The 26,263-nt window shown below is 42.8% G+C and overlaps 1 protein-coding gene across 1 annotated transcript in view; it reads right to left on the bottom strand.

The window, feature by feature from the left end:
- The window catches only part of vwa8 (von Willebrand factor A domain containing 8), an 86,391-nt gene that overhangs the window by 5,615 nt on the left and 54,513 nt on the right, over nt 1–26,263 (bottom strand). The window contains exons 30-41 of the mRNA XM_026145979.1: nt 23,673–23,792; nt 23,390–23,454; nt 23,183–23,308; nt 22,996–23,105; nt 20,254–20,405; nt 19,685–19,889; nt 19,514–19,595; nt 18,703–18,907; nt 7,235–7,343; nt 6,334–6,490; nt 2,297–2,405; nt 187–312 (exon numbers count right to left, since the gene is read on the bottom strand). Of these exons, the coding sequence (XP_026001764.1) occupies nt 187–312; nt 2,297–2,405; nt 6,334–6,490; nt 7,235–7,343; nt 18,703–18,907; nt 19,514–19,595; nt 19,685–19,889; nt 20,254–20,405; nt 22,996–23,105; nt 23,183–23,308; nt 23,390–23,454; nt 23,673–23,792 (1,566 nt within the window). The remainder of the gene's footprint in view (nt 1–186; nt 313–2,296; nt 2,406–6,333; nt 6,491–7,234; nt 7,344–18,702; nt 18,908–19,513; nt 19,596–19,684; nt 19,890–20,253; nt 20,406–22,995; nt 23,106–23,182; nt 23,309–23,389; nt 23,455–23,672; nt 23,793–26,263) is intronic.

The raw sequence follows: 26,263 nt of genomic DNA, 5'->3' as shown, positions 1-26,263 counted from the left end.
TAGAAACTGAGTGAGCTGGAGCAGAAACAGCAGGGTGTAATAATAATCTCGCACACACACACACCGCTGGAATGTACCGCCTGACAGATAAAGGTCAAAATTATGTGTGACTGTGGGAGTGAGTGTAGCAGTCTTTGGAGGTGTGGCAGATTCAAAAATAAGAAAGTTTCAAGAAAAAACAAACACCTCTGGTTCCAGCTCTCCCCTGCGTTTATATATAGCCTTCTCTCCAGTCAGTCCATCGATGATCTTGGTGTCATCCAGCTCTCCCAGAGCCTGGTTTTTTAACCACTGCCGCTCCTTCCCTTTAGCCTGAAAGCACATCCACCAAATTAGAATAAGTAAGCCAAATATGCCTGGGAGAGATGATTTTGTTTTGATGGAGGTTTTTAAAGATGACAGAGGAGCTCAAAGTTCACCAATACCAACAACTAGCACTCACACCCAGCAAACAAAAAGAGGCTAAGGCTACATTGAAAAGGCTACACTGAATCTGTGGCCCCATTTCTTGTGATGTTACAAGGAGAAAACCTGAAAGGAAGAGCGCCATCACTCCCTGTCCTGCCCTCATCTTTCCCTCAGCGGAAGGAGATCTTTAGGGAGAAGACGTCAAACAAAGAGGAAACCCGATGTGCCTCTCCCCATTCTCTTTAGGTCACTCCTGCAGTTACTGGTGAGTCAGGATATTTGGTTTCGTGTCTTGAGATTTTCTTTACACGGCAAATGACGTGTGAGCACACAAAGAAACAAAGAATAGCCAGCAATAACAAGGTTGTTTGACTTCACATCATTGATAAGTAGTAACAGATGTAACAACTACTTTCACCTTTCTGAATGCAGTGCACAGTAGAACAGCACAAACAAAGGTAACGGAACCAGATCCCTTTTTTCCTCACTATGACAAACGATTCTGACATAAATGGATGCACATTCTCTTCGTTCATGACGCAACAACATTTCTCAAAGCAGGCACAAAAATTACCTATCCAGAAATACAACAGACTGAAGTTATTACTTCTGGTGCTTAAGCGCATCTCATTTAAAATACAAGGTGTCAGCTTCAATTTAACTATTCAGTTCAATTTTGTTCACATGGTGCCAATTCACAACAACAGTTGGCTCAAGGCGCTGTTTTTTTTAACTATGTTGAACTGTAACTGAAAGAGGTGTTGTGTTAGTGCGGCACCTAAATGTCATATTAATGAAATGTCTTGACGCAAAAGCCAGGATACTCTTCCTCATCAATAACGTAAAATAAAAACACTTTGCGGTCAGCTCGGACTGATATCTTACTTTTAGAACTTCACAATGCGGGCTGAGGGTTTGTATGTTCCAAGCCAGTCTATTGTTGAGAGGTAAATAGAGAGGGTTTTCCCTGAGGAAAACCCCAGCAGATGGAAACAATACACTATCAGTTTATTGAAAGCTTGCCATTTATAGTTGTGTGCGTGTGTATGACTCCTTTCAGTCCCTCTGTAGGAATGGCATAAAAATTGACATGACTTCATAGCGTCTTGCCTGCTGGGTTTTAGTGGGATCTCCATCATCTTTCCAGTGAAGAAGCTGCCCAAGGCAATAAGGACAAACGCAAATTACAACCAAACTCATGTTCAAAGCCCACCTGGATGGAAAACAAAATCACACACCCTCCACAGCACAACACATGCAAAAAAACACCTTCACACCTGGATAGAAGAATAATAGAGCACAGTTCAGTGTCACTGCTCTGTAATCGTGGCTGCATGATTGCGTTCTTGTCAGATGCCCATGAACGCACACAAACAAGCACACCCACCAGAGACGCTCGCACTAAGACGCCCAAACAAAGGGCGGAAAGTGGAAACCAAAATAATGAAACGTAGACAATACCACCACTCCCTGTGATCTTAGTCCGCATTCTCTTTAACAAATCAGAGTGCTCCTGGGGGACAGCGCCCCCTCTTTCCGTGTCCAGCACCACGTGCGAGGATGTATAAGGTCAACCAATTGTCATCTGCTGACTTTATGACCCCATGACTTTTTTCAGTGTCAAGCCGTACAATAGAAGCTACTGCAGCCTGAGTTGGTGGTGTTTAAATAAACTGATCTGACAAAGACGAGCCTGTCATTACAAGCAACCACTTAAACCAGCAAATTGGGAATCTTGGCTTTCAATATTTTACTCATTTTATAATATTGGGACTGAGCAATAAATAAAAAAAGCTACTGCAGATGAACCTGGATGTTGCAAAAACACTGATACCTTCAAACAAGGAAACTTGTGTTAAACACAAACAGTGTGTGGTGTGACGCCAACCTGTAAACTGTCCAGGATGATGCGGAGTGACTGAACTTGTCTCCTCACGGCACTGGAGAAGCGCTCGTATGTAGCAGCATCGTATTCACTCATATCAATCTCCTTCAACCTGAGACAAAAAGTCAGACAAAAACAGAGGGGAGGGGGAGATGCATGGCATTAGCTATGACTAAACCTTTATTGTCCAAATTAACACCGTGTGCATCTTGAGGCAGTGAGATACAGAAAGAGTACAAACAGAGCCCTTTTTTCATTAGCCCAGGACACCTGAGAACAAACTGACAAAGGGTCAGTGTTTCTAAATATGAACCCATGTGCTCTCCAGAACACACCTGCGGGCATCAAGACACAGGTGCTCCTTTCTCCCCAAGTCATGCTTATCGGTGTAACGCCAGCGTGCAGGTACTTTAGTATTACTTATACACAAAGACACAGAACCTTCCTTAAGCGTGGTAAGGGTCCTTCATGCTGGTGTGTGTATGTGTGTGCAAAGTGGGTGAAATCCTCTGACACGCATTTGAAACCTTTGGTGACGGCTAGACCGTCAACACTGCAGACATTCAGAGCAGTGACTTAAAAAAAACAATGCAGGGATGAGAGTAAGCCTTATCTATCACAGTGTGTGAGCAGATTCAGACAAAATACTGACACAGACTGCACAGGCATCGGCTATGCAATCAAAACAGATCATGCATTCACACACACACACACACACACACACACACACACACACACACACACACACACACACACACACACACACACACACACACACACACAAACTCATAATCACCAACACTTGGATGGCAGTTTTAAAAAATGTTAATTCAGGTAAGTCATGCAGTATAAAGACAAGAATTTGTAGTTTGAAAAGCTAATATTTTTAATTTGCATCCACTCAATTTGTTACTTCCTATTAGAAAAAAAGAAACTGCATCTCAGGCTTCATTAACGGAGGCTTCAAAAACAGTATATAAGTGACAATAATGATATTTGTTTAATGAATGCAGTTTCATGATGCAAAGCATATATAATTGATCTATGATCACTAATGTGACGACTGGGGCCTTGTAGTGAAAGGGTTGCTTATTGGAATATATTTTAATAAACGGGTTTGCTAAAGCCTAAACCTTATGACTAACCTTAATATATAATTTAATTTCTTTGAATTAATTCCATGAGCCTTTTTTGGTTTGTATTCTTCTGGAAAACAGTAAATAACGACAGAATTATTATTATGATTATTTATTTCTTTAAAACTAAATTGGATTGAATTAAAGGCCTTTATCACTTGTGCACATCTGATCTGAGACCAGTCTAAATTTGTTTGCAGAGTATCCCCTGTGCACATCCTCACTGTTTGTGAATGACCTTCCTACAACTTATATAAATAAATGATACTTCAAAGTTTTTACTACTCAGCTGTTAGGTATACCACTCATCATATCATATTAGTGTCCTCTTGGACTCTTGGAGTAGAATCTATGTCAAATGAATCTAAAAGGAAATTAAATAAAGGTAAATGTACAATAAACAAACTTGATCTGCATTAAGTAATATCGGACCTACACACACAGCCATTTTGTTTGTTTCTGTGTATTCTTACTGCGTCGCGTCAGTCCACAAAACAAGAGCAACGCCTTCCTCCACACATTCCTATGTGTGTGTATACGTGCATCAGTGTGAGGATGCATGCAATGGATGTGGCGAGCAGACACTCTGGCCAGCGGCCGGAGCTATTTCCTGCAAATTCCTGAACCTTGACTTATACGGGAGAGAGCAACAGAGGGTTTTTACTAAATAAGGTGGAGCCAGCACACTGAAAACTCACATACAACAACCACAAAAACAAAGACTTAAGGTTGACACTCCCTGCTACTAAACAAGCTGTCCTCCACTCAAAAAAGCTCCTTTTCCAAGGACAGAGACAGTTTTATTTTCCTATTTTTCATAGTGTTTTTTCACTCCTTTATTGTCATGCATTTAATTAGAGGAACTGAGCGGTTAAATAGGCCTTTGTGGTCGCCTGACTATTAACTGTCACATTATGTGAGCATTTCTTTACAGTCATTGCAATGAAACTTTGAAATACAGTCCTCACTAAACAATAACAGCTTTGTTAACACCCATTAAATCTTGAAGCGGGACACCCATTTTTTGGATTTGGATCTGTTACTCTGGTATTTAGGAAACCTCATTCTTGTGTATTTGCTTTGGATTTCCTTAAACATAACTACAATCGTGTTTCCAAGCTGAACCAGTGGGTGAAGTGTAAATTTAACAACAATGTGATTATTTGTAAACGAATCTCATTGAAACCACACTGGAAGACTTCGGGAAATGAGAGGAACAACTGCAACTCAAATGTTTTCCAGTTTTTCCAGCTTCCTTTCCTGCAGTTTTTGTTCATAATCCATCAAATGTTTTCAGTGTTTCCTGCAGCACAGGAAAAACTGTCTGCAGGCCAGACATGACATGCTGAGGTCTGATATCAGCGCTGATGTAATACATGCAGAATGTGATGTGGCTCTGTTTTGCAGAAATAAAACAAGAGGTCTCCAAAAAGGCGTCTGGATCTGTTGTTCATTTGTGGTGCATTTTCAAATATAAGTGTTAGTTATACCAGCTGCACTCAAACCCACCAATACCATTATGGATGCTGGCTTTTAACAGCAAGCTGGATACTCCTGCACCTATTTAGACCAAAGGATGCTTTTTCCATGATAACAAAGGGAAATTCAGATTTTGATTGGACCATCTTAAATAAACTGCATTGCAAACCAGCATTTCTTCTTGTTTATATATAACTTTTGCTTTTCTTGCATTTGAGGAGGCAGATCCTAAGGGCACGTCCATAAACCCACTATGGAATTCAAATAAAAAGTAAGGATGCAGCAAGAGTGAAACTGTAAAGAAGGGGATGACTGCAAAGAGGAAAGAACAAGGCCACAAAACACAGGATCGAAATGGGAGTTTTACTATTTCTGGTGTCTTTCACCACCACTGAAAACAAGCAGAAGATCTTTGTGTGTGTGTGTGTGTGCGTGCGTGCGTGTGTGTGTGTGCGTGTGTGTGTGTGTGCGTGTGTCACTTACTTAAAGGTTTCTGCAAAGATCTTAGTTTTACTGATGCTTAACTTAAAGCTAAGTAAACATATGACTTTGGACACACATTGGGAAGGAATAGGAAAAAGGCTGACAGTGTTGGCTTGTGGCATGGAAAAGAAAAATCAAGCAGCCCTTTATTTCTATGTCTGTGTTTACCTGTTAGAGTGACATGTGAGTGAATAGCAGAGCGTCAGCATGTAGCTACTAGATATTATCTGAGCTTAGTGATAGACAGGCTGAAGACAAGGCAGAGGAAAAAATCTGAAAAACAAGGCTATTAAAATGGGTAAAGACAGAGGGAAGAGAAGAGGGGGAAAGAGAGAGAGAGGAGAATCTGAGAGGTTGTCCTCTTGGGGTGAAAGCAGGCAGTGTATGAGAAGGGCAATGCAGGAAAGAGGGAGGGGGAAGGGGGGACTGTTTGAAGCTAAAGTGAACAGAGACGCCCTTCATGGATGAGCTGGTGAAAGGGATGCCCTCGCAACCTAACCTCCTCTGAAGTGAATATGGGCTCAACACGCGCGCACACACACACACACACACACACACACACACACACACACACACACACACACACACACACACACACACACACACAGAGGTCGCCCAGTGGGATCTACCACTGTGCTTTACCATCCAGCTGGGACAGAGCACCCTGGAGTTGTTTGGTGCACCATACCTGGGGTGGCAGATGGCCCACACATGCGTATTGTTCACACACATCTGGTTCACATCACATTACATTATACACCTCAGACACTTCAGTTGTTGTTTTTTTGCAACAATCAGTGAACAAAAAACCAACAAAAAAAGTCTGCACACCTCTCCATGGTTTTGCACCTGTGGCGTTAACTCTATTTGGATATGGTTAAAGATCAAGCGTGCTTTCCAACACCGCACAGCTATTTTTAGCATGCATTTCATGCATATTACCTTTCTTTGAAGGCCTTTTCAGCCATTTCTCGGGCTGCCTTACGGACCTCTTCAGGAACCGCATCCTTCTCCACCTGTGAAACCTGATAGACCTTATGCCCTGCATCCAGACGATAGGGGCCTCCCTTGCCACCCAGCCCTGCTGTGTCTCTGCCACCTGTAGAGAAAGCGATTCAAACTGTTACAAAAGCTTTTGTCATTAATAAACGTTGACACAAAAGTATTGCCATACCTCACAAATATAAAACAGATCATTATCATTATAACTGACTATATAAAAGTTGTTAATTTTCTGTTGACAGACGATACATTAACTGACTGTTTCACCACTACGACTGATGACGATTTTTCCTGCTGCCTTCTAAATTTGACCACATCTTCTGACTATCAAAAGGACCTATAATGCTGCTAACAAGCTTGACATTTTTATTTTGGAGTTGTCTGTGCCTCTTTATCTTATACTAGGCCTCTGACTGAAAGAAGCCATTTCAGCTTTGTTCAGATTGGTTGCCATCATAAACGGGTTTGAACAGCAGGTGGGTGAGGCTTCTATCTTCACAGCCAGAGATTTGTGCCTGAGATGACGATACATAATCTATGTTGTGTCTATGATGCAGACTAACCAAGTTCAGCAATTTTGCTGCCAAAACACTAGTTGGTGGTGGAGTTTCTCACTTCAAGGGGATCCATTCTCTTCCAGTCAATTTAAAAAAAAAATGTTAGCAGAAGAAAGAGTCGAAAATGTGTACGTGTCATGCATGTAGTTACAATACTAGGGACATATTAATAGGTTACATTACAAGTTATGGCAATGGGTTTATAGAAGGGTCTGTGGATATATTTGGACACATGGATTTTTTTATTTCATGCATGTTACAATGTGGTCAGAAACAACTGTTACCTGTGCCTCCCGCCCACTGGTTACCCCCGACATGAGGAGCATTGTGGGGGTCGATCTTGCCATGTTTCGGGGCGCTGACATCCAGGCCACTGTCCCTCTGGATGGTGATCTGCAAGGATAGGATGAAGGGAAGCCATGTGGGTGATGTCATAAAAATGCCATAAACATCCAACAAAAACATGCTCATTTTTTGATACAAAATAACAAAAATGCACAAAATAATAATTCGGTATTTCTATTATTTTAGAGTAAATTGAACTGACAAGCTAAAAATGTATCCATATTATGAAAAAGAATCTAAGTATGTGTGTTCAAATAGCACCTAATGTAATCCGGTTTGAGATCAGCCATCATTTCTTGATAAGCCCAGATCATTTCTCTAAAACCTTTCTCTGCAATGTCATGATGCACTGAACTAGTATGTGAGGGCCATACACACAACCAAACAGTCAGTTACATAGCATTATCATATGGAACGCCAGGACTGCCATAATGAATTAATTAAATACACCATTAAATAATTAATTAAATGTGGCAATAATTAATTAAAATTGGAATTAATTAATTAAATAAATAGTTATGATATATGTAATTAATTAATTATTGACACATTTAATTAATTATTTATGTATTTCACGTTTTAATTAATTATTGACACATTTAATTAATTAATTATTGACATATTTAATTAATTATTTATGTATTTCACATTTTAATTAATTATTGACACATTTAATTAATTATTGACACATTTAATTAATTATTTAATGATATATTTATTTATTTCATTTTGGCAGTCTTGGCGCCTGGCTCTCATCATGAAATAATTTTATCTGTCAGCCTCACCCATCAAACTCAGGGGGCGGGGTTAACGCTGATCGAGTCAAAACCATTGCTTTGGCCTGGTGGCCATTGTTTCTAGCACACAACAACCGGCATGTGGAAGCTAACAGAACTGAGCTTTGAAAAACCCTGTTTGTGTGTTACCAAATACCGTTTTAATATTTTTTTAGCCGAGAATGTAGTGGTTTAATCTTCATGTGTCTGGTCGGTTTGTCAAGATACAGCCTCTTTGCAAAAGTGTTTCGATGATTTCGGAGATGTCATCCCAGTCTCACGGCAAAGCGTGGGATAGACCCGCTCGCCTCGCAAGCAATCCCACCGACAAAGCGCAGGCCCCGGTACACAGCTGTAGTAACCCCCGCTGACTTCTTTTACTGAGGTTATATTTATCGGTGTTTTATTTCCTGATGTTCTTATGTGTCCTACGTGTTTCAGTCGCCAATTCTGAATTATAACTAACATTAAAAACATGTTTAAGGAGGAGAGAGAGCAAATAAATCTGTTTAACATCTGATCTTTGGGTTTTTGTTCAGTAATCAGCGTGACCTGTGTATAAACACATAAAAGAGATAACGTTGGTGTTTCCGTCATGTAGTAACTGCTGGCTTTAACTGTACAAAGGTTGTTCGACACTATGAAACACATACAGACTTCATGATGTTCGGCTAATATTTTTATTGTGAATATTAATCATGCTGACCTCGCTCTGTACACCACGCAGCGAGGTCAGCATATCCACGATATCCTCAGCTCCATGAGTTAACACAAAGTTTCCCAGCTGACTATCTAACTGCCAACTATTCCAGAGACGTGAAAATATACAGCATAAAGAAAAGTGTAAGAGACTCAGCAGCAGATTAGAATAACAGTTTGTGGCGTGAATAAGACACGGCGGGACCACGGAGCAACGTTCAGAGTCATCTTTATTTACATCTCACCACACCACAACACCCCCAAACCCCTCAGTCCCCGTGTTTTTAACTAGGCGGGCGTGATTAAGGATGCCGTGCAGGTGCGTCCGCCCTCCCTGCACCCACGCCCCACCACATACCCCCATCGCCCGATTGAGGCCGGGGAGCCATCCGGCCGAACCTACTCCCCCACCGCCAGTGGGAGAGGGAATCAGCCCGGACAGCTGGCACCCCCAGGCCCCGGCCAAGCGACGGGGAGGTGCGAGTTCAGGCGGCCGCCCGCGAATCCAGCGGCGCAGGCAAAGCTGGTTCGGAAGTCGGACACGTGACAGGTGCACCCGGCGCGGCCGGCACAAGCGTGAGCCCCAGCTCACAGGTGGCTGGGCAGAGGTGTGGCGTGTACAGGCCTCTGGTGGTGGTGAGGCCGGTCTGGCGAGCACGGCGATCTCAAGCGTGGCGCCCGCCTCGCTCGCCAGTTCCACTCGAGGAAGCTCCCCTGGCACTGGGACCTCCAGCTCCTTGCGCGGCCCCTCCGTCACCGCTGTCGCTCCCTGCTGGAGCAGCCCATAGCGCGACGCCTCCGTCACTACTGCTCCCTCCGCCGCCACTCCCGGCTCGAGCAGCCCCTCGTGCAGCTCCTCTTTCTCCAACCGGCGCAGACCCTCGCGCACCTCGTCTGCCGCCTCCGGTTGGAGCGGCTCATCCACCACTCCCGGCAGGAGCAGCCCTTCACCTGGCTGTTCCCCCTCCTCCGGCAGGCGCAGATCCCCGCGCGCCTCGTCTGCCACCTCCGGCTGCTGAGGTGCCTCACGCGGCTCCTCCACCGCTTCACTGTCCTCGGGACACACCTGTGGGGGTGGCGCCCAGGCCCAGAGCAGCGCCGCCAGCTCCCCAATCCTTTCCAGGTGCCGCTCGGACTGGTCCTGCAGCTCTTCCTGCTGGCGACGCACCTCCGCCGCCTGCTCCCGCTGGGCGGCCGCCATTTCGGCCACCCTCTGGGCCAGCTCCTCCATTCCCTGGCTCCGATATGGACCCGCCGTGCTGCCTCCTGGGTTTCGGCACCAATGTGGCGTGAATAAGACACGGCGGGACCACGGAGCAACGTTCAGAGTCATCTTTATTTACATCTCACCACACCACAACACCCCCAAACCCCTCAGTCCCCGTGTTTTTAACTAGGCGGGCGTGATTAAGGATGCCGTGCAGGTGCGTCCGCCCTCCCTGCACGGCACCGCAGACCACGCCCCACCACACAGTTATACATTTAATAAATCACCAAATGAATCCAAGAAACGAGCAAACCTGTTCCGACAATTTGAATTTGTATTCCCTCAGCTGCAGACTCGCTGCTGTTTAAATGTTTGAAAAGGAAGATTAGATATAAACAAACGTCAAACATAGACTCAGTCTGCCTTCACATTTGATATGAGGCCAGCACGTATAGTGGCCTCAGCAGGCTATTACTGAAATACACGTGCTATATCATAAACTATGATATAAACAGGGAGGTCCTATTAACATGTTTAGTTTTAAAGGACACCTTCCTGCCTTTAGTCTCATTCATGAGCAGTATTCGTTTTCTTCTAACATCCAGAAGTCTGCACAATGTGTTTCATAGTTTGTAACAAGCCTTTGACAGGTAAACATAACATGACCGAAAAAGCAAAAAAAAAAAAAAAAAAAAAAGAGAGAGAGAGAGTGTTGACATAAGAAGAGAAAATGCTCTCAATTATGGAGACAGGCAAATGGTTCATTTATGTTTGATGTGTGTTTATTCCTCCCTAAATATCGTCGGTGAAGTTTGCCATGCACGTCAGATTTTCCTGCGCATTTTTATACCTCTGCCAACAGAGAGAGAAAAAAAATCACATTCTAACAGACAGCTGGTGCTTAGAATACAGTTGAATAACTATTAAAAAACAGATGATATTTAGATGATAGTTCAGTCTAACACATGTGCCAGTGAACCATTAAACGTCTGTGAAACTATGCAGTTATGAAACGTAACTTTAACCTCAGCCAAACCGATTTGCTCAGTTGTAAATAAAACAGCGAAGTAAACGTGACCCGACAGACAGAACCTGAGTGAATGAAGTCCAGCGTTTAACCACTGAGAGCTAAAACTCAGCTGAGGTTTGAAAGCTGTGTGCTGGTGATTGGACATCAGCCGCTGATAAAGCTGGCTCGCCTATAAAGTGCTCTGTAAGGAAACAAGCTCCAGCAGCTCTGCGCTCGGGGAAAATACTATATTTACTTATCTTGTGCAGTTAAACTGTGACTATCACCAGGTAACTAGGCTGTTTCTTGAATTAGCAGCAGGTGTTAAACAGCTGACAGATGAGGAGGAGGATGCATGCAGGTAAACTGAGGGTCTGTTGAGCTGATCGCTGGTTTCGTGAGAAAAATGTCAGCTCGTTCTTTATGTTACAGAAGCACAGAGACACAAGACCAGGCGGAAAGAGACGATCGTTCGGTGAAAATGAGAATCTGCGAATGCAACATGTGGAACACGGAGAGTGAAATATGTAAACAAACCGGTTAATGTACCCCCTCGGTGCACTCTGCATGCTAACTGTTAGCAGAGCTAGTGAAATCTCTGAAAACATCTGAGCACTTTTGCAAACATGTTCTATGTTGACAACCTGACCAGACATGTGAAGATTACGGCGCGACATTCGCAGCTAAAACACTGTTAAAAGTGTAGCTGGTGACAGAAAAACGGCCTGTGATTTGATCTGCATTCTGGGATACCTGGCTGCCCCAAGTCTACACAAGCAATCGATTATCTAGGATCGACCTGTTTTGACTTACTTTGCACGGCAACCAATCAAATGTTAGAGAAGCTGCATGGGCAGCGTTAACCCCGCCCCCTGAGTTTGATGGGTGAGGCTGACAGATAAAATTATTTCATGACGAGAGCCAGGCGTCAGGACTGCCAAAATGAAATAAATAAATATATCATTAAATAATTAATTAAATGTGTCAATAATTAATTAAATGTGTCAATAATTAATTAAAATGTGAAATACATAAATAATTAATTAAATGTGTCAATAATTAATTAATTAAATGTGTCAATAATTATCAGTCAAAGCATTATTAGAATTAAAGGAGTCTCTATCATTTAGTAGTGAGGTCTTAGCAGAATGGACAGAATAAGCTCTGTCTTTCTCTGCAGGGGGGATAATAGACGGAGGGAAGGAGACACAGAGGTTAAAACTTTGCTTTTTTAGGTCCATCTCAATGGCACCATCAGAGCCAAAATCAGCATGCTGCCTCTCACTCTGAGGCAGGGCGGCAGGCCAGAGTCTGGCACGCTTGAAGGACTGAGAGAGAAACGGGTAGTTCAGTGAGAGACTAAGTGTATCCCCTGTGGTTCAGCTGCATTCTTACATATTGCAGGAATTCAAATGGTATCTGTGGGGGGAAGAAGGTCTCTTGTAAACTGTGGAAAGCGCTGTGTGTATGTTCAAGTTATTATCTTTTCTGCTGTTGATTTTTTTATTGGTTTCTTGTGGTCTGAGCGGTTAACAGAGACTTATCTGAAGGGAGCGGCAGTTTGCTGAAAAGGACCCCTCCCCTCCCCGTCCTCACCCAGTATCCACGCATCACACTGACACACAGAGGAGCTCAGAGCTCAGGCTCTGTTCCCACACCTGCACGAAGCTGCTGGATCAGCAGTGCTCTCTATATTTAGTTCAGATTAGGAGCACCAGTCTGATACACAGCAAGTCAGATTATACGGACAAGATAATGCCCATTGTGGTACTGAGCTTAAACAGAGGCTCTATTATTGATGACGGGATTTACCAGACAGACAACAGATGTTTGGATCCTTGAACAGATTCACATTAACGTTTTAAATCAAGCTGCACCTCTAAACACGACTTACACAGCAGCAGCTTGTTGATCACAATATAAGGTCCTTCTAAATCATATCCTGTGTTGTCAACCTTTGAGACACCAATGGGGAGCATAGTTTAAAATGAACATCAAGTTGCTTTCAATAAGAACTGAAAATAGCGATTAAGACCATGAACTCATTTTCAAAGTGTCTGCTAAATTCACAAAATGAGAGTCATTTTTCCACAGTCTATACAAATGCAACCAGATGAATCGCCCCTGCTGGCCATTAGAAAGAATGTATACAGAATGTATAATAAATTCCAATTTTAAATTTAAGACAACTAACTGTTAAAGTGTGTCTAAAAGTAGATTTGACATTTCTGATATTATTTTATTGCAGACAAAGTCACTCGTCAGCCTTAAAATAATAAGACAGAGGGAGACTGGAGGTAATGTAGAGCATGTGTCACCATTACAACGTGAGAGCACAGATGGAGGGAACCCTGCGAGCTAGTTCGGGCAGACAACTGGAGTTGCTCTGCGTCACACACACATAACCTGACCCTCTCTTCACATCACATCACAAACACACCCTCTAAGTTTGGCAGCCTATTTTAGCTCCCATCACCATCTGTGAAATGTCTCTCTGCCTGCTGCTTCAAACCATCCACCTCTACCACGTCTACTCATCAGTCCCAATTTTCATACGTAGCATACTGTGAAGTTATGAGTTCACATATGAGTAACATAGTGACAAATGAACAAACCCGGGAGAATATCTTTAAAAAAAAACAAATAAAGATCAAAATATTTTATTCACTTTTTCCTTTTCCCAAGGGGAGATGTCCCCAAACCAATCACTGGAGCCAAAATGATGCTTTTTCATGTTGATGCTGATGTGTAGCCTTGCCAAGACCAGCCTCAAAGGTTGCAGAAAACAATTGAGGCCTGGCTATTTAAAGCCATGTTATGGTACTTAGCTTGATGCGCTTGATTACAGTTGGACAACAACATGCGTGACTGGACCAATGTTTTTGATTTTTCATTGATAAATAGCTAATCAAGCCATACATGCAAAGCACAACTTTAAACACTCTCCTTTCCTACAAATAGACACAGACTCAAAGAGTGAGGCACAATCACAGCAGAACTCCAGCTGTGTGGGCTGCCTTACACAACAGACTGACATGAGGATTGCCTATACTGGCCGACAGTAAAAATGTCTTTAAAAAAATTAAGAAGAAACTAGTGTTAACCTAAGTAAGTAGTGAGACCTTGGTCAATAACCAAAGCTCACCTCCACTACTGTAACTGATCTCTGATTACACACTAACGTGCCTCTCAGAAACCTCTGCATAACATGAGCTGTGCTGCACACAGCTGTGTCATGTTGAGGAGTGGGTGTGTGCACTTGATCCACAGGAATATGACTTTAAGGCTTACAGTTGCTATACAAGTGTTTTTGAATGAGATTGCAATCACTCGATAAAAGTTAGTGCCACCAACCTAGCACCATCTCCATCAGGTTAACATCACCTGGTCCCCGATGCTCATTTTGTGCCTGTCATTCACAGAGGAAGTTGAGCTATGGGATTTTCTCAGCGTCGGCTTATTTCAGTAATTCACCCTTGTCATCACACTGTATATAGATATAACACTCTCTCTGCGTCGCAGCATAATTATGAATGTATCACCACACTGCTAATGCACTCTAATCTGACTCTGTCAAACCAGGAAAAGGGTTGAGTTCTTAGAACTCAACTAGTGTTGAGTTCTAATCTAATATAAAATCCATTATAAAAGCTATATTTTGATGTATTAACACAAATTGTTCTCCTTTAATTCCATAAAAGATATTTATGCACACAAAAATATTTGTATCATCTTTAGCTGTAATAAAAGGTCATGTCTAAAATCATTCCCTGTTTGCTACATGGTGTGTTACATATAATTTGCATCAACTGATCAGAATGTCTTAATTAAGGATGAGAACTTATCCGTGTAGTGCCCTTAAAACTGGAACGACAGAACAGAAAAGAAGAGAAAAGAAAAACGTACTTACAGTCTCACAAATGTGCTGAATTTAGAGTTTCCAGAATGATTGTTAAAGTCTGAACAGCCTATGGTAATGACACAATGTGCAAGCGTGTGTTCATTATGTCAGTTACTGTTCAGCTTTGAGTGAACTATCGGCTGTCTATTATACCAGGATTAGTAAATGAGTGATTTCAGACACAGCTAATGTTGGCTAAACTATAACTGTTCCAGTAGATCTTGCTACAGCAACTGAATGCTCATTGTCTTTGAAAAACACAACCGATGACCTCCCAGGCTGAAAAATAGATGTCATGGAAAGGTGAAAAAAACATGGACTTTCATGTTAAAATTCACTGAAAAAATGGTTTTAACCTCTATGCATCATCTCACATAAAACTGTACATTCTCTTTTTTATAATTCCTCCATTTGAATGGATTAGAAGGTCGTTGGGGCATTGCTTTACCTCCACATATCCGAGCCACTGAACTGGACCTCTTGAGCATGTTTAAAATAACAGATTTTATAAAGTTTATAACCAGATATGAAGTACAGAAGTACAGAAGCTTAAACACATATGGAATCTCTTACTTATGTTCATATGAAAAAAAATAACACAATATTTAATCCACAGTACATCTCAGTTTTTCAACACGATGAAGAAATTCTGCTGTAGTAAATGAAAAGAAATCTGTCAGGATGACTCTTTGGGACTAAATTGTAATTAATAGATCTGTAAAATTACATAAAAAGTACCTCATTTCCCAAAATGTCTTGTAATAAGAAAACACAGTTTTTGCTTCTTCTTTTTTTCTGTATAGACAAATAGATCAGTAGGAAAAACTGTAAAATAAAGTCCCAAACATATGCCCTTCTTCACATTTTCCAAAGCCGTCCAGTGGGATTTTAAGATATTGGGAGTCTCTGTCGGGCTAATTTGGCCCCCAGGCCTTCTGTTTGACACCACTGATTTAAACAATGACACACAATTGAATTAAAACCCTCGCTTTTTTTGTTTTTTTTAATACTGGCGTCTTTAGCATAAAAGGATTTAAGGATGGATGATTCTTACCAGTCACGCGAAACTGATAAAACCACACACTGTAATGAATGAAATTAAGAGTTGAATGCTTCATGCGTAGAGATGTTTGCTTAGATTAGAATGAATATTCCAAGATTGTATCACGCTTAAGGCAAAGCTTTGATGCAGTTTAAGCAGCTCCATAAGAGCAGGAAAACACCTTTGAAGAACATGCTGAACTGTAAATACCTTATAATACCTGCATTGATGCCAATTTTCATTTATTTCTCCACAGAGTCTGGGTATGTTTGGACAGCATGCTTGATTGGTGCTTGTCTCATGCTAAAGTAATTTTGAATTTCCTGCTCCAAACAAAAGACAGATTACTACGCTCCGTAACCACAATTTGGGGTTTAAAGAAGCACCACAGAACTGAATGGTTGATGTCAAATTACTGCGTAAATCTTGGATAAATGTGTTTGTGTGCTGCTGTTGCTGCATGTCCCACTCATAAACAGTAAGCTAATGATGGCACGTTAGTGCTGAGAGACAGGCAGAAACCAAAAGAAGGAATTAAGGGAAAAAGGACGGCAACGTCAGTGGAGAAAACTTCATTTTTAATGACAGTGGGAATCAACGTTTTTACCCCTCCCTTTTTCTTTCTTTTGCTTTCTACCAGTATATGTCTCTGTCTGTCTCTTATCTGCGGTCCACGCCTTGTCTTCTAGGATAAATAACCTCATAAATTTCTTATTCTCCTTCAGACCACTACAGACAGACAGTGATATAAGAGCGATGGTGTAAGTGTGAATACACACTTTTGAATGTGTGTATGCAGTCACACATAGTACATGAGGTCAGCCCTTTTCTTGAGTAAATACATGTCCCAGTGTGATGCTGGGCGCACGCTAGTGTGTGGGTGTCAGCATAAATGCGTGCCCGTACACGAACGTTCAAAAATATTCTGTGTGTTATATAAAGGTCTCAGTGATTCAGTGTATCTGCAGATTGATGAAGCTGTGTTATGTTGTGTGTGTGCGTGCAGGTTCTGAATGACCTGAAATTAATGGTGTAGGAAACACTGCACCATTAATCAATGGCTTTTCAGTAAAATGAACATATAGATGGATGCATGAATGGATGGGCATAAAGAGATTTCGGAAACTATTATTAAGATCGACTAATTTATGAAGTGAGCAATGTGGTTAGAAAGCTTTGTCTCAGAGTTCAACATGCCATATTTTTATGACTTGTATTAACATACTTGGCCCTATACTTTACAACTGGTACAGCATACAAATATGTCCATTAAGGTGGGACAAAGCATCTGTAGACACTTCTACAGATGCTTTAAACTTTGAGGGAGCAAGCATGTGCATGCATGAATATGAGTGAAACTGAAGAGCTTGTGTCAGTGGGGAAAGGCCAGGTAGATGGAAAAGTGGCACCTGGCCAAACCTGCCGAAAACAGGGAAGTGTAAAAACAACAAATCACACAATTAAGTGTCAGGTTGAGTGACTATAACTGGTTGCAATATGCAGGATAGCTGCAGACACCAATCTGGCACCATGCGTGCAGATAGATGATGAGTGATGTCTCCTATGTATCTTTGTCTGCAGGAATGATGTCAGCTATGCTGTAATGGAGCAAAGTCAGAGCGACGTGTGGAGGCGCCACGCTTACTTGGGCACACACACATAGCTCATTGCGTGCTTTTCCAGAAGTATACAGTAGAGGTATTAATGAGTATTACGAAGGCAATAAGCCATCATGACATGAGCTTTGTTTATTAAACCTGTTAACCACTTCCAGCATGAACAGATTTCCTTCTTTTTTCCACTTCACACTTTAGTCAGAACCCATTTTGTTATGCTCTATAACCATGTCATAAAAACAAGGTACTTGGCACATACTGTTCAAACATCTACGCCCATATAGAGCTAACGTAGTATGTACACTGTTTGGCAAAGCAGATATAGAGAGCCTTTTAGGCGGCTGTGAACAAACTCAGTAGAGCCCATGCTGTTTGCTGAGACTGAGCACAGGGAGAGTCTGTCCAAGTCTAACCTACAGTGGACTCAAGGTGACCCACCAAAGAAGATATGACTATTGACAAATCTAAACCAGAAACAGGCAGAAACGGTGAGCTATGGGTGTTTTCGAGTCTATAATCTCACACAAAGACGCTTGGGATAGCCTTGTGATATGTTTTACAGCAACCAATGCAAATAGCTCAGACTCCAAAAATTAGTCACTGATATTATACAACTTCATGATTGGTCTCCTTGTTACCATTTTTTCAGGCCATGTTGCATCTTCTATCTTCATGCCTGGTGCAACAAACACAGATCTGCAGCTAATGCTCTCTGCATGTGGACGACTCCAATATGCCAAGAATGTTTGTGTCTATGTGCACATGTGGGCACCTAAACAATGCTGTCTCAGTGCTCTGGTCTGAATGTTCTGACCTACACTAAGGGTCAAAGCTATTGCATCATCAGCACGACAGCCAGCCATTCATAACCACCCACCCTGGGTACAGCTGGGTCATGAATTATGGAGCTGAAAATATTCCCTTTAGCACAAAAACAGAAATGTTTCAGCTAATGTCTTCTGCCAGAGTGAGGCGAGCATGCAGAGCAACTTCCAATGGAGAGTTGCTTTAAAATAGAGGTGCTGCCCCTCTGTGGTGTGGAGATTAACTGCAGGCTGCAAGCGTTTCTAGTCATTGTATTTGCCACTTTGTGGAATTCTATAGAGAAACTTATCAATGAGCCATGTAATGTGCTCAAAGACACTCTGTTGTATTACCTGTATGGGTCTGCCGTCCTCTGAGCCAATCATATTCCTCCATTCCATCAGTGAGCGCTGCAAGGTGTCTAATCCTGTCTCCCAGAGACGGATGTACCCGCCCATATCCACCGTGACGACACCTCCAGAACCAAGAGCAGCTATCAGCACATCACACTCTGACACCTTGGACACCCAGTTGGTGTAGGGCGACACAGTCATTGACCTGCCAATTACAGATACAAGAAAAGGTCACAACACAGAACACAGAAAAAGAAGTTGATTTAGATAAGCAGGGACCATTGAGTTTTTATTCCACTCTTTTCTATTCCAGATCCTATGCAATTATAGTAACGATATTTATTCATGGTCTGTACAGATCTTATACTGGGCCTTGGGGCAGGCCTTCAGATCATCCTCTGAAACAAATGTTTTATCTCTTTCCACCCTTTAAAGCTGCCCCTCTTAAATAGATGATGGGAAGGGCTTCTGCGCTTACCGGCAGAATGGTGTACTTGAAATGACAATTTTCACATATGCTGGGTTAATTTTTTTGGAACCTGGTCCATGTTAAATATGAGTATCCATTTGTCTAAGAGACAAAAATTAGGGGGAAAAAAAGCATAATATGTCCTCTAAAAAAATTACAAGTTTCCAAGGTTGAACACATGTAAGATGCAGAGAAGATATATTAGCACTTTTGGGTTTTTTTTCTTTTATAGTGCAATGCTGTCACTGACCTCTAGCTGGAGCCAAAGGATGTAAAGTTACATTCTTGTTCTGAAAGTACTGCAGAATGAGGTAGTGAGGTAGTAAGACACCAGCGGTTTACCTTGGAACAGGAATATATTTGAGCTTCTTGGAGTTGAGATCAGTCACCTCCAGGTATGCTGCTGTCATTGGAGGTGTGACGTCTGCGTGGCAAAGAAAACTAATCTTTAAACTTTTGAAAACTTTCAAAACTTATATTTCCTGAAAACCTTTATGTAAGGTGAACTCTGACCTTTGGGGTACAGCTCTTTTAGGGGGACTTTGTTAGGTGGAAGAGCTCGAACCACCTGATTGACCGGGATCAGACCGACACAATTCTCCTGTTTGGCCGTGGCGCTCCGAAGCCCTCCTCTGAAGAATGCTTGAGCCCCGCTGTCACCACTCTTTATCGCTGATAGGTTGACGGGTCTTTTAAAGCTGTACACTTCATTAGGTGACTCATCAAGAGAAGAAATCCGAAGGAAAACGTCACTCTTAAGCCATCGGTCATACGCATTAGAGTAACTCACTCACAATGCTCTTTGTTTTCAATTAACATCTTCTCTAACGCTTTCATTTTTTCATACATGAATCAGGCAGATAAAATACAGACTCAAAGCTAGGCCTTGTCTTAGCTTTGACTTTCAAATAGGTTCCAAAAAAATGTTAACGCCACATGACCCCGCTTCCCTTCAAGCTCTATAGAGTTAAACTAGATATTTCTACTTCTAGTAGAAACATAAAAAGAAAGAAGACAGGAAACTGGAAAAAGAATTATTATTGTCACACAAATTTCTTCACCAAATTCCCTCATAATCTCACCATGAGATCTGGGAAGCCGACGATGAGCCGCGCGTAGGAATCTGTGTCAACCAGCACACGGTTAGGGGAAACAATCTTCTGGTTCAGAGCAGCACTCAGGTTCTCGTTGGGTAGCTGCTCACATGACAGCATCTGGGGTATAGACAACTCGGCTGCAGTGATGGACCAGCATGAGTTTGGTGGAACAGAAACATGAAAGAAAGCAGTGAGAAAAAGAAAGAAATAGAAACTTGTCCATTGGGGGAAACTGGGACTGAGTGTTGTCGAGGGTCACATCAATAAGCTGAACTCACTCGTGCTCAATATTAATTTTTATTTCTTTATAAGCCCTCGCTCCTTGGGAAATCAATTGCCCTACTTCTGAACTCAACTCTACTCAATCTTTGTACTTCATGTCAAGAATGCAGAAATGACATCATTTAGAAACCTGTCAAAAAGCTCCCGTATTTCCTCTTAAGAATACAATCCACTGAAGTGTGACAACTATGAGCTATAGACTTTTCAAATGACTAAACATTGGAAAATGTATTTAACTTATGGCCATTTAATGTATAAACTTAGAGGTCTGAAATACAGCTGTTATTAGTTTAATTCTCTCTATTTCAGTCTCCATGTTAATTGGGTCTTTAAGAACTGCTACACAGCAATACAGAAGAACATGAAAATCTGTTAAATAAACATAGGGAGATTGCGGTTTGCCATTAGGTGCGATTTTCCGAAAACACAAAATTTCATTTCATCTATATGGTGACGATTGCCAGCTTTATCTATCTTTTAATCACTCTGACAGCTCCTCGGTTGGAGTCCTGCTTGATTGTCTTAGCGATGTTAAGTCAAAATTTCTAAAATTTTAACAAACGGAAAACTGAAGGAATTTTATTCGGTCTCAGTCGTTCTTTTGGTACCCCAGATGTTGACTTTGCTGCTCTGACCCCTGAAAAGCTCGGTTACTAATCTTGGGGTAAAAATCGACAGTGCGCTTTGTTTTGATGCCCACGTAAATGGCTTGGTGAAATCTTCATTCTTTTACCTCAGACGTCTGTCAGAGGTAAGCCTCTTCTCTCCAGGCGTGACTTGGAAACTGTCATCCATTCTTTTATAACCTCACGCTTGGATTACTGGAACTCCCTTTTAATAGGGGTTGGCCAGGGCGCTCTGTCACACCTGCAACTGGTGCATAATGCTGCAGCACGGTTTTTAACTGGTAAAAGAAAATTTGAGCAAATTACTCCAGTTCTGGCCTTCTTACAAAGGCTTCCAATTTAAAATCATTTTAAATTGTAAATCCTTAAACAGTTTGGCGCCTGTATATTTGTCCAATCTGCTGAAGCCCCCCTCGTTTACTCCGGTCAGCTGAGCAGCTGTTGCTCTCAGCCCCTAAATCGCGGCTGAAACTTGGAGGAGACTGAGAGTTCTTCTTCTTCCTCGTCACATTAGGCAATCTACTTCAGTATTGGTCTTTAAATCCAGGTTAAAAACAAATTTTTATCCGCTGGCTTTTGACTCAGTGAGTAACTGCCATTGTTAATTTATTGTTATTGATTTATTGTACTTTTTATATTTCTGCTGTACAGCACTTTGGCTGCCCATGTGCTGTTTTTAAAGTGCTATATCAATAAATTATGGTACGGTACAAAGATTATTTCAAAAGAGATTTCACTAATTACGATCAAAACGTGCAAACCTTTTAAGCGCAGTAGGACCCGCTTTGTTTGTTTGTTCTTTTTAGTTTCTTTGTGGCTTTTTTAGTCCATTTAAAAATGTGATGAATATAATGTTGGAGAAAAAAAAACCAGTATATCCCACAAGTGGATATTTGACATATTTAAACAAGCAAACACTTTGAAACAGTCTCTAAAAGTTAAAGGTGATCTACATGAGCAACATCACAAGTTATTAGCTTTTCAATTATTTATTGATAAAAATATAAACGGATATTCTTGAATGGAAAAAGTAAGTGCATATTTGGCCTCCAGACGCTAGCATTGAACAACATCTTGAAGTTGTTTTGCATATTTGTCCACCAGTTACTGACATCAGCTTTCTAAGATTTATGACCACAAGAAGTCAAAACTTGTAGAGAACATATCTTTATTGCTGGACTGACGTGTTTAGGCTTGTGGCTTTCATCAGTCAGGGTCATCAGGATCATGATGACCACGAAAACCCCGAAGACACGTCTTGTGGCCATCAGAGCTAAAGGCCACTAGTCAATACAGATTACATCTATCATTACAGCCCTCTTCCTCTGCTTGTCTACCACCACTATGTCCAGTTGATTAGCCGCCACCACTTTGCCTGTCTGTAACTGGAAGTCCTACAGGATCATAACTCGGTTGTTCTCAACAACTCAAAGGGGCATTTTCCATTTTGACCTTGGGACAGGCCATACTCAGCACAGGTATTCCTGTATATTATACAGGCTACCTGGTTCTGCTATTCCATGTATGCCCTGCCTGCTAGCATCCTGGACACTGTTGTTATGTGCTGGATTGTCTCTGGGTATCTTTGCACAGCCAGCACCAAGGATCTTGCCTGGTGTGATAGACCACAACATCCCAGGAACGACATCAGATCTGTGTCCAGAAGAGCACCAGTCTAGTTAAAGCTAAGATACTGCGCAGGACCATTAAGCTCCCAGACCTCTGGTAGAGGTCCCAAGCTTGAATGATAAAGACAAGAAAAGTAAGATTTTTCATTTCGACTCTGTGTGTGTGTGTGTCTGTGTGTATAAATATATACCTGAGCTTGTTCCATGGCCTGAGTTGACTGAGTCCTCACTGATGCTGTGAAGCTGACAGACTCCAGAGTCTTCAGCTGCCATGTGCATGGGCTTGGTCAGCAGGAACTTCCTATACAGTCAGACATGCACGATTATTTTAAAGTTCAATCCAGAGACCTGGACAGATATTTGAGATCCATTACTTACTTGTTAGAGTTGCTCTCCAGCAGCAGCCAGCGGTCCTCTGCCACCAGGAAGACAGACTTTAGGTTGATCGGAAGGGAGATGGAGTGAACTCGTCCCTCAAGCACATCCAGGACCTCCAGCTGGTTGCTGCACATGCAAAAGCAGCGACTGATACCACAGGACTTCAGGATGCTGGTGCTGTGTAACAATGTCATGGATGTAGTTTACCTGTCCTCCTTATAGAACAGAAGCCAGTTTTTGTGGGAGAAGTCACGACACATTTTATACCCTGCCTGCAGGCAACAATCACAGAAACAAAAACACAGTAAGTTCAAATCTTTTCACGGAATGATCAGATGAATAATTGACAAGTCTTTTCATAATGCAGTCTAGTTCAATGTCAGATTTAAATCTAGTCACGTGGAAAAAATAAAGCCTTGAATGAAAAGCAAAGAGTTTACGAGCCACAAGTGAATTTAAATTTGTCTCTGGAGACACAGAGTCTTCTGACCTGTTGTTCCTTACTGTTCCACCAGTTCGACGATCTGCTGGAAGACTGATCACTGTCGGGGGAAATCATGAGCCTCCGCAAGGCGCCTGTCACCAAGTCCAAATGGAGCACTGTGTTACCCTAAAGAGACAGAAAGAGGAATTAAAACTGGAGAATACAACTGAGAGGAGCCTGAATTCTGGCTGGTTTTCAGGGGATCAAACACTTTTCTCACTCGGTGCAAATTATAACTTTTGTATAATATGTTTTTTGGTATGTGTTTTTTAAATGATATTCTGTCTCTCCATTAAAATTAAACCATAAAAATTAGAGTGTTAATTTGTCTATTTGGATGCCATTCACCACTACACCACAACGCACCACTGCAGGACTTTCCTAACTACAACTACACAGTTTTCAAACAAAGCTTGCTGACAAGAAAATACAAGCTCACTACACCAGCACTAGTAGTGTCATTCAGGACACTGATTTTAACATACAGCTGCTTGTCTACAAATCACTCGGCAGCTCTGTGCCTAAACACATGTCCAAAAAGCTAAATACATATTATATGAAATATTTTGTTATTTGAAAGACCTAGGAGTGTCTTCTCATGTTTTAAGGTTCAAAGGAAACCTGTAGTGAGGTGGGCAGCATTTTTACAGCCTAATCACTTGGAGATCCAACACTTTTGTATAACACAAAACTGTCAACACTGAATACAGTTGTCAGCAAGCGTACTTGGAAGATTGATGGAAAAGGTTGGTTATTAGTCTGCTAAGACAGCGGTCCCCAACCTTTTTTGCGCCACGGACCGGTTTATGCTCGACAATATTTTCATGGACCGGCCTTTAAGGTGGGTCATTCCCCTCATCCCCAGACTCTGCTTCCTCCTCGGAAGACGTGTCAGTGGGATTAAGGAGGTCCTCGAAGTATTCCTTCCACCGCCTGACAATTTTCCGGGGGCGAGGTCGCTGAGGCAGTTAAACAACTCCTTGGTGGCAGAGCCCCTGGTGTTGGTGAGGTCCGCCCCGAGTTCCTGAAGGCTCTGGACGTTGTAGGGCTGTCCTGGTTGACACGCCTCTGCAATGTTGCGTGGAGATCAGGGGCAGTACCTGTGGACTGGCAGACCGGGGTGGTGGTCCCCATCTTTAAGAAAGGGGACCGGAGGGTGTGTTCCAACTACAGGGAGATCACACTCCTCAGCCTCCCTGGGAAAGTCTATGCCAGGGTGCTGGAAAGGAGAGTTCGTCCGTTAGTCGAACCTCGGATACAGGAGGAACAATGCGGTTTTCGTCCTGGTCGCGGAACACTGGACCAGCTCTTTATCCTCTCCAGGATACTTGAGGGTGCATGGGAGTTTGCCCAACCAGTCTACATGTGTTTTGTGGACTTGGAGAAGGCATTCGACCGTGTCCCTCAGGGTATCCTGTGGGAGGTGTTGCGGGAATATGGGGTGTCTGGCCCATTGCTACAGGCCATTCGATCCCTATACAACCGTTGCAAGAGCTTGGTTCGCATTGCCGGCAATAAGTCGGACTCGTTCCCGGTGGGTGATAGGCTCCGCCAGGGCTGCCCTTTGTCTCCGGTTCTGTTCATAATTTTTATGGACAGGATTTCTAGGCGCAGCCAAGTGGCGGAGGGCTTTCGCTTTGGTGGCCTCAGAATCTCATCTCTGATTTTTGCAGATGATGTTGGCTTCATCGGGTGAGGGCCTCCAGCTCGCACTGGAACGGTTCGCAGCCGAGTGTGAAGCAGCGGGAATGAGGATCAGCACCTCCAAATCTGAGGCCATGGTTCTCAGCCGGAAAAGGGTGGAGTGCCCACTCCGGGTCGGGGATGAGTTCCTGCCCCAAGTGGAGGAGTTCAAGTATCTCGGGGTCTTGTTCGCGAGTGATGGGAGAAGGGAGCCGGAGATCGACAGACGGATTGGGGCTGCAGCTGCAGTAATGCGGACGCTGCACCGGTCCGTCGTGGTGAAGAGGGAGCTGAGTGTAAAAGCGAAGCTCTCAATTTACCGGTCGATCTACGTCCCTACCCTCACCTATGGCCACGAGCTGTGGGTAGTGACCGAAAGAACGAGATTGCGGATACAAGCGGCAGAAATGAGCTTCCTCCGAAGGGTGGCTGGCCTCTCCCTTAGAGATAGGGTGAGAAGTTCGGCCATCCGGGAGGGGCTCAGAGTAGAGCAGCTGCTGCTCCACATCGAAAGGAGCCAGCTGAGGTGGTTCGGGCATCTGACAAGGATGCCCCCTGGGCGCCTCCTGGGTGAGGTGTTCCAGGCATGTCCCACCGGGAGGAGGCCCCGGGGCAGACCCAGGACACGCTGGAGAGATTATATCTCTCGGCTGGCCTGGGAACGCCTTGGTATTCCCCCGGATAAGCTGGAGGAGGTGGCTGGGGAGAGGGAGGTCTGGGCCTCTTTGCTTAGGCTGCTGCCCCCGCGACCCGGCCCCGGACAAAGCGGATGAAGATGGATGGATGGATGGATGGACGGCCTTTAAGGTGTCGCGGATAAATACAACAAAATAAAACTAGTACCGGTACCGAAAAAAATACGATTTATTCATAACACACTGAAAAGACCCAGGAAAACCGAGTTAACGATAAAA

The sequence above is a fragment of the Astatotilapia calliptera genome, chromosome 16 (assembly GCF_900246225.1).
Source record: "Astatotilapia calliptera chromosome 16, fAstCal1.2, whole genome shotgun sequence".
Taxonomy (NCBI): Eukaryota; Metazoa; Chordata; class Actinopteri; order Cichliformes; family Cichlidae; genus Astatotilapia; species Astatotilapia calliptera.
This window is presented reverse-complemented; position numbering and strand designations above follow the sequence as displayed.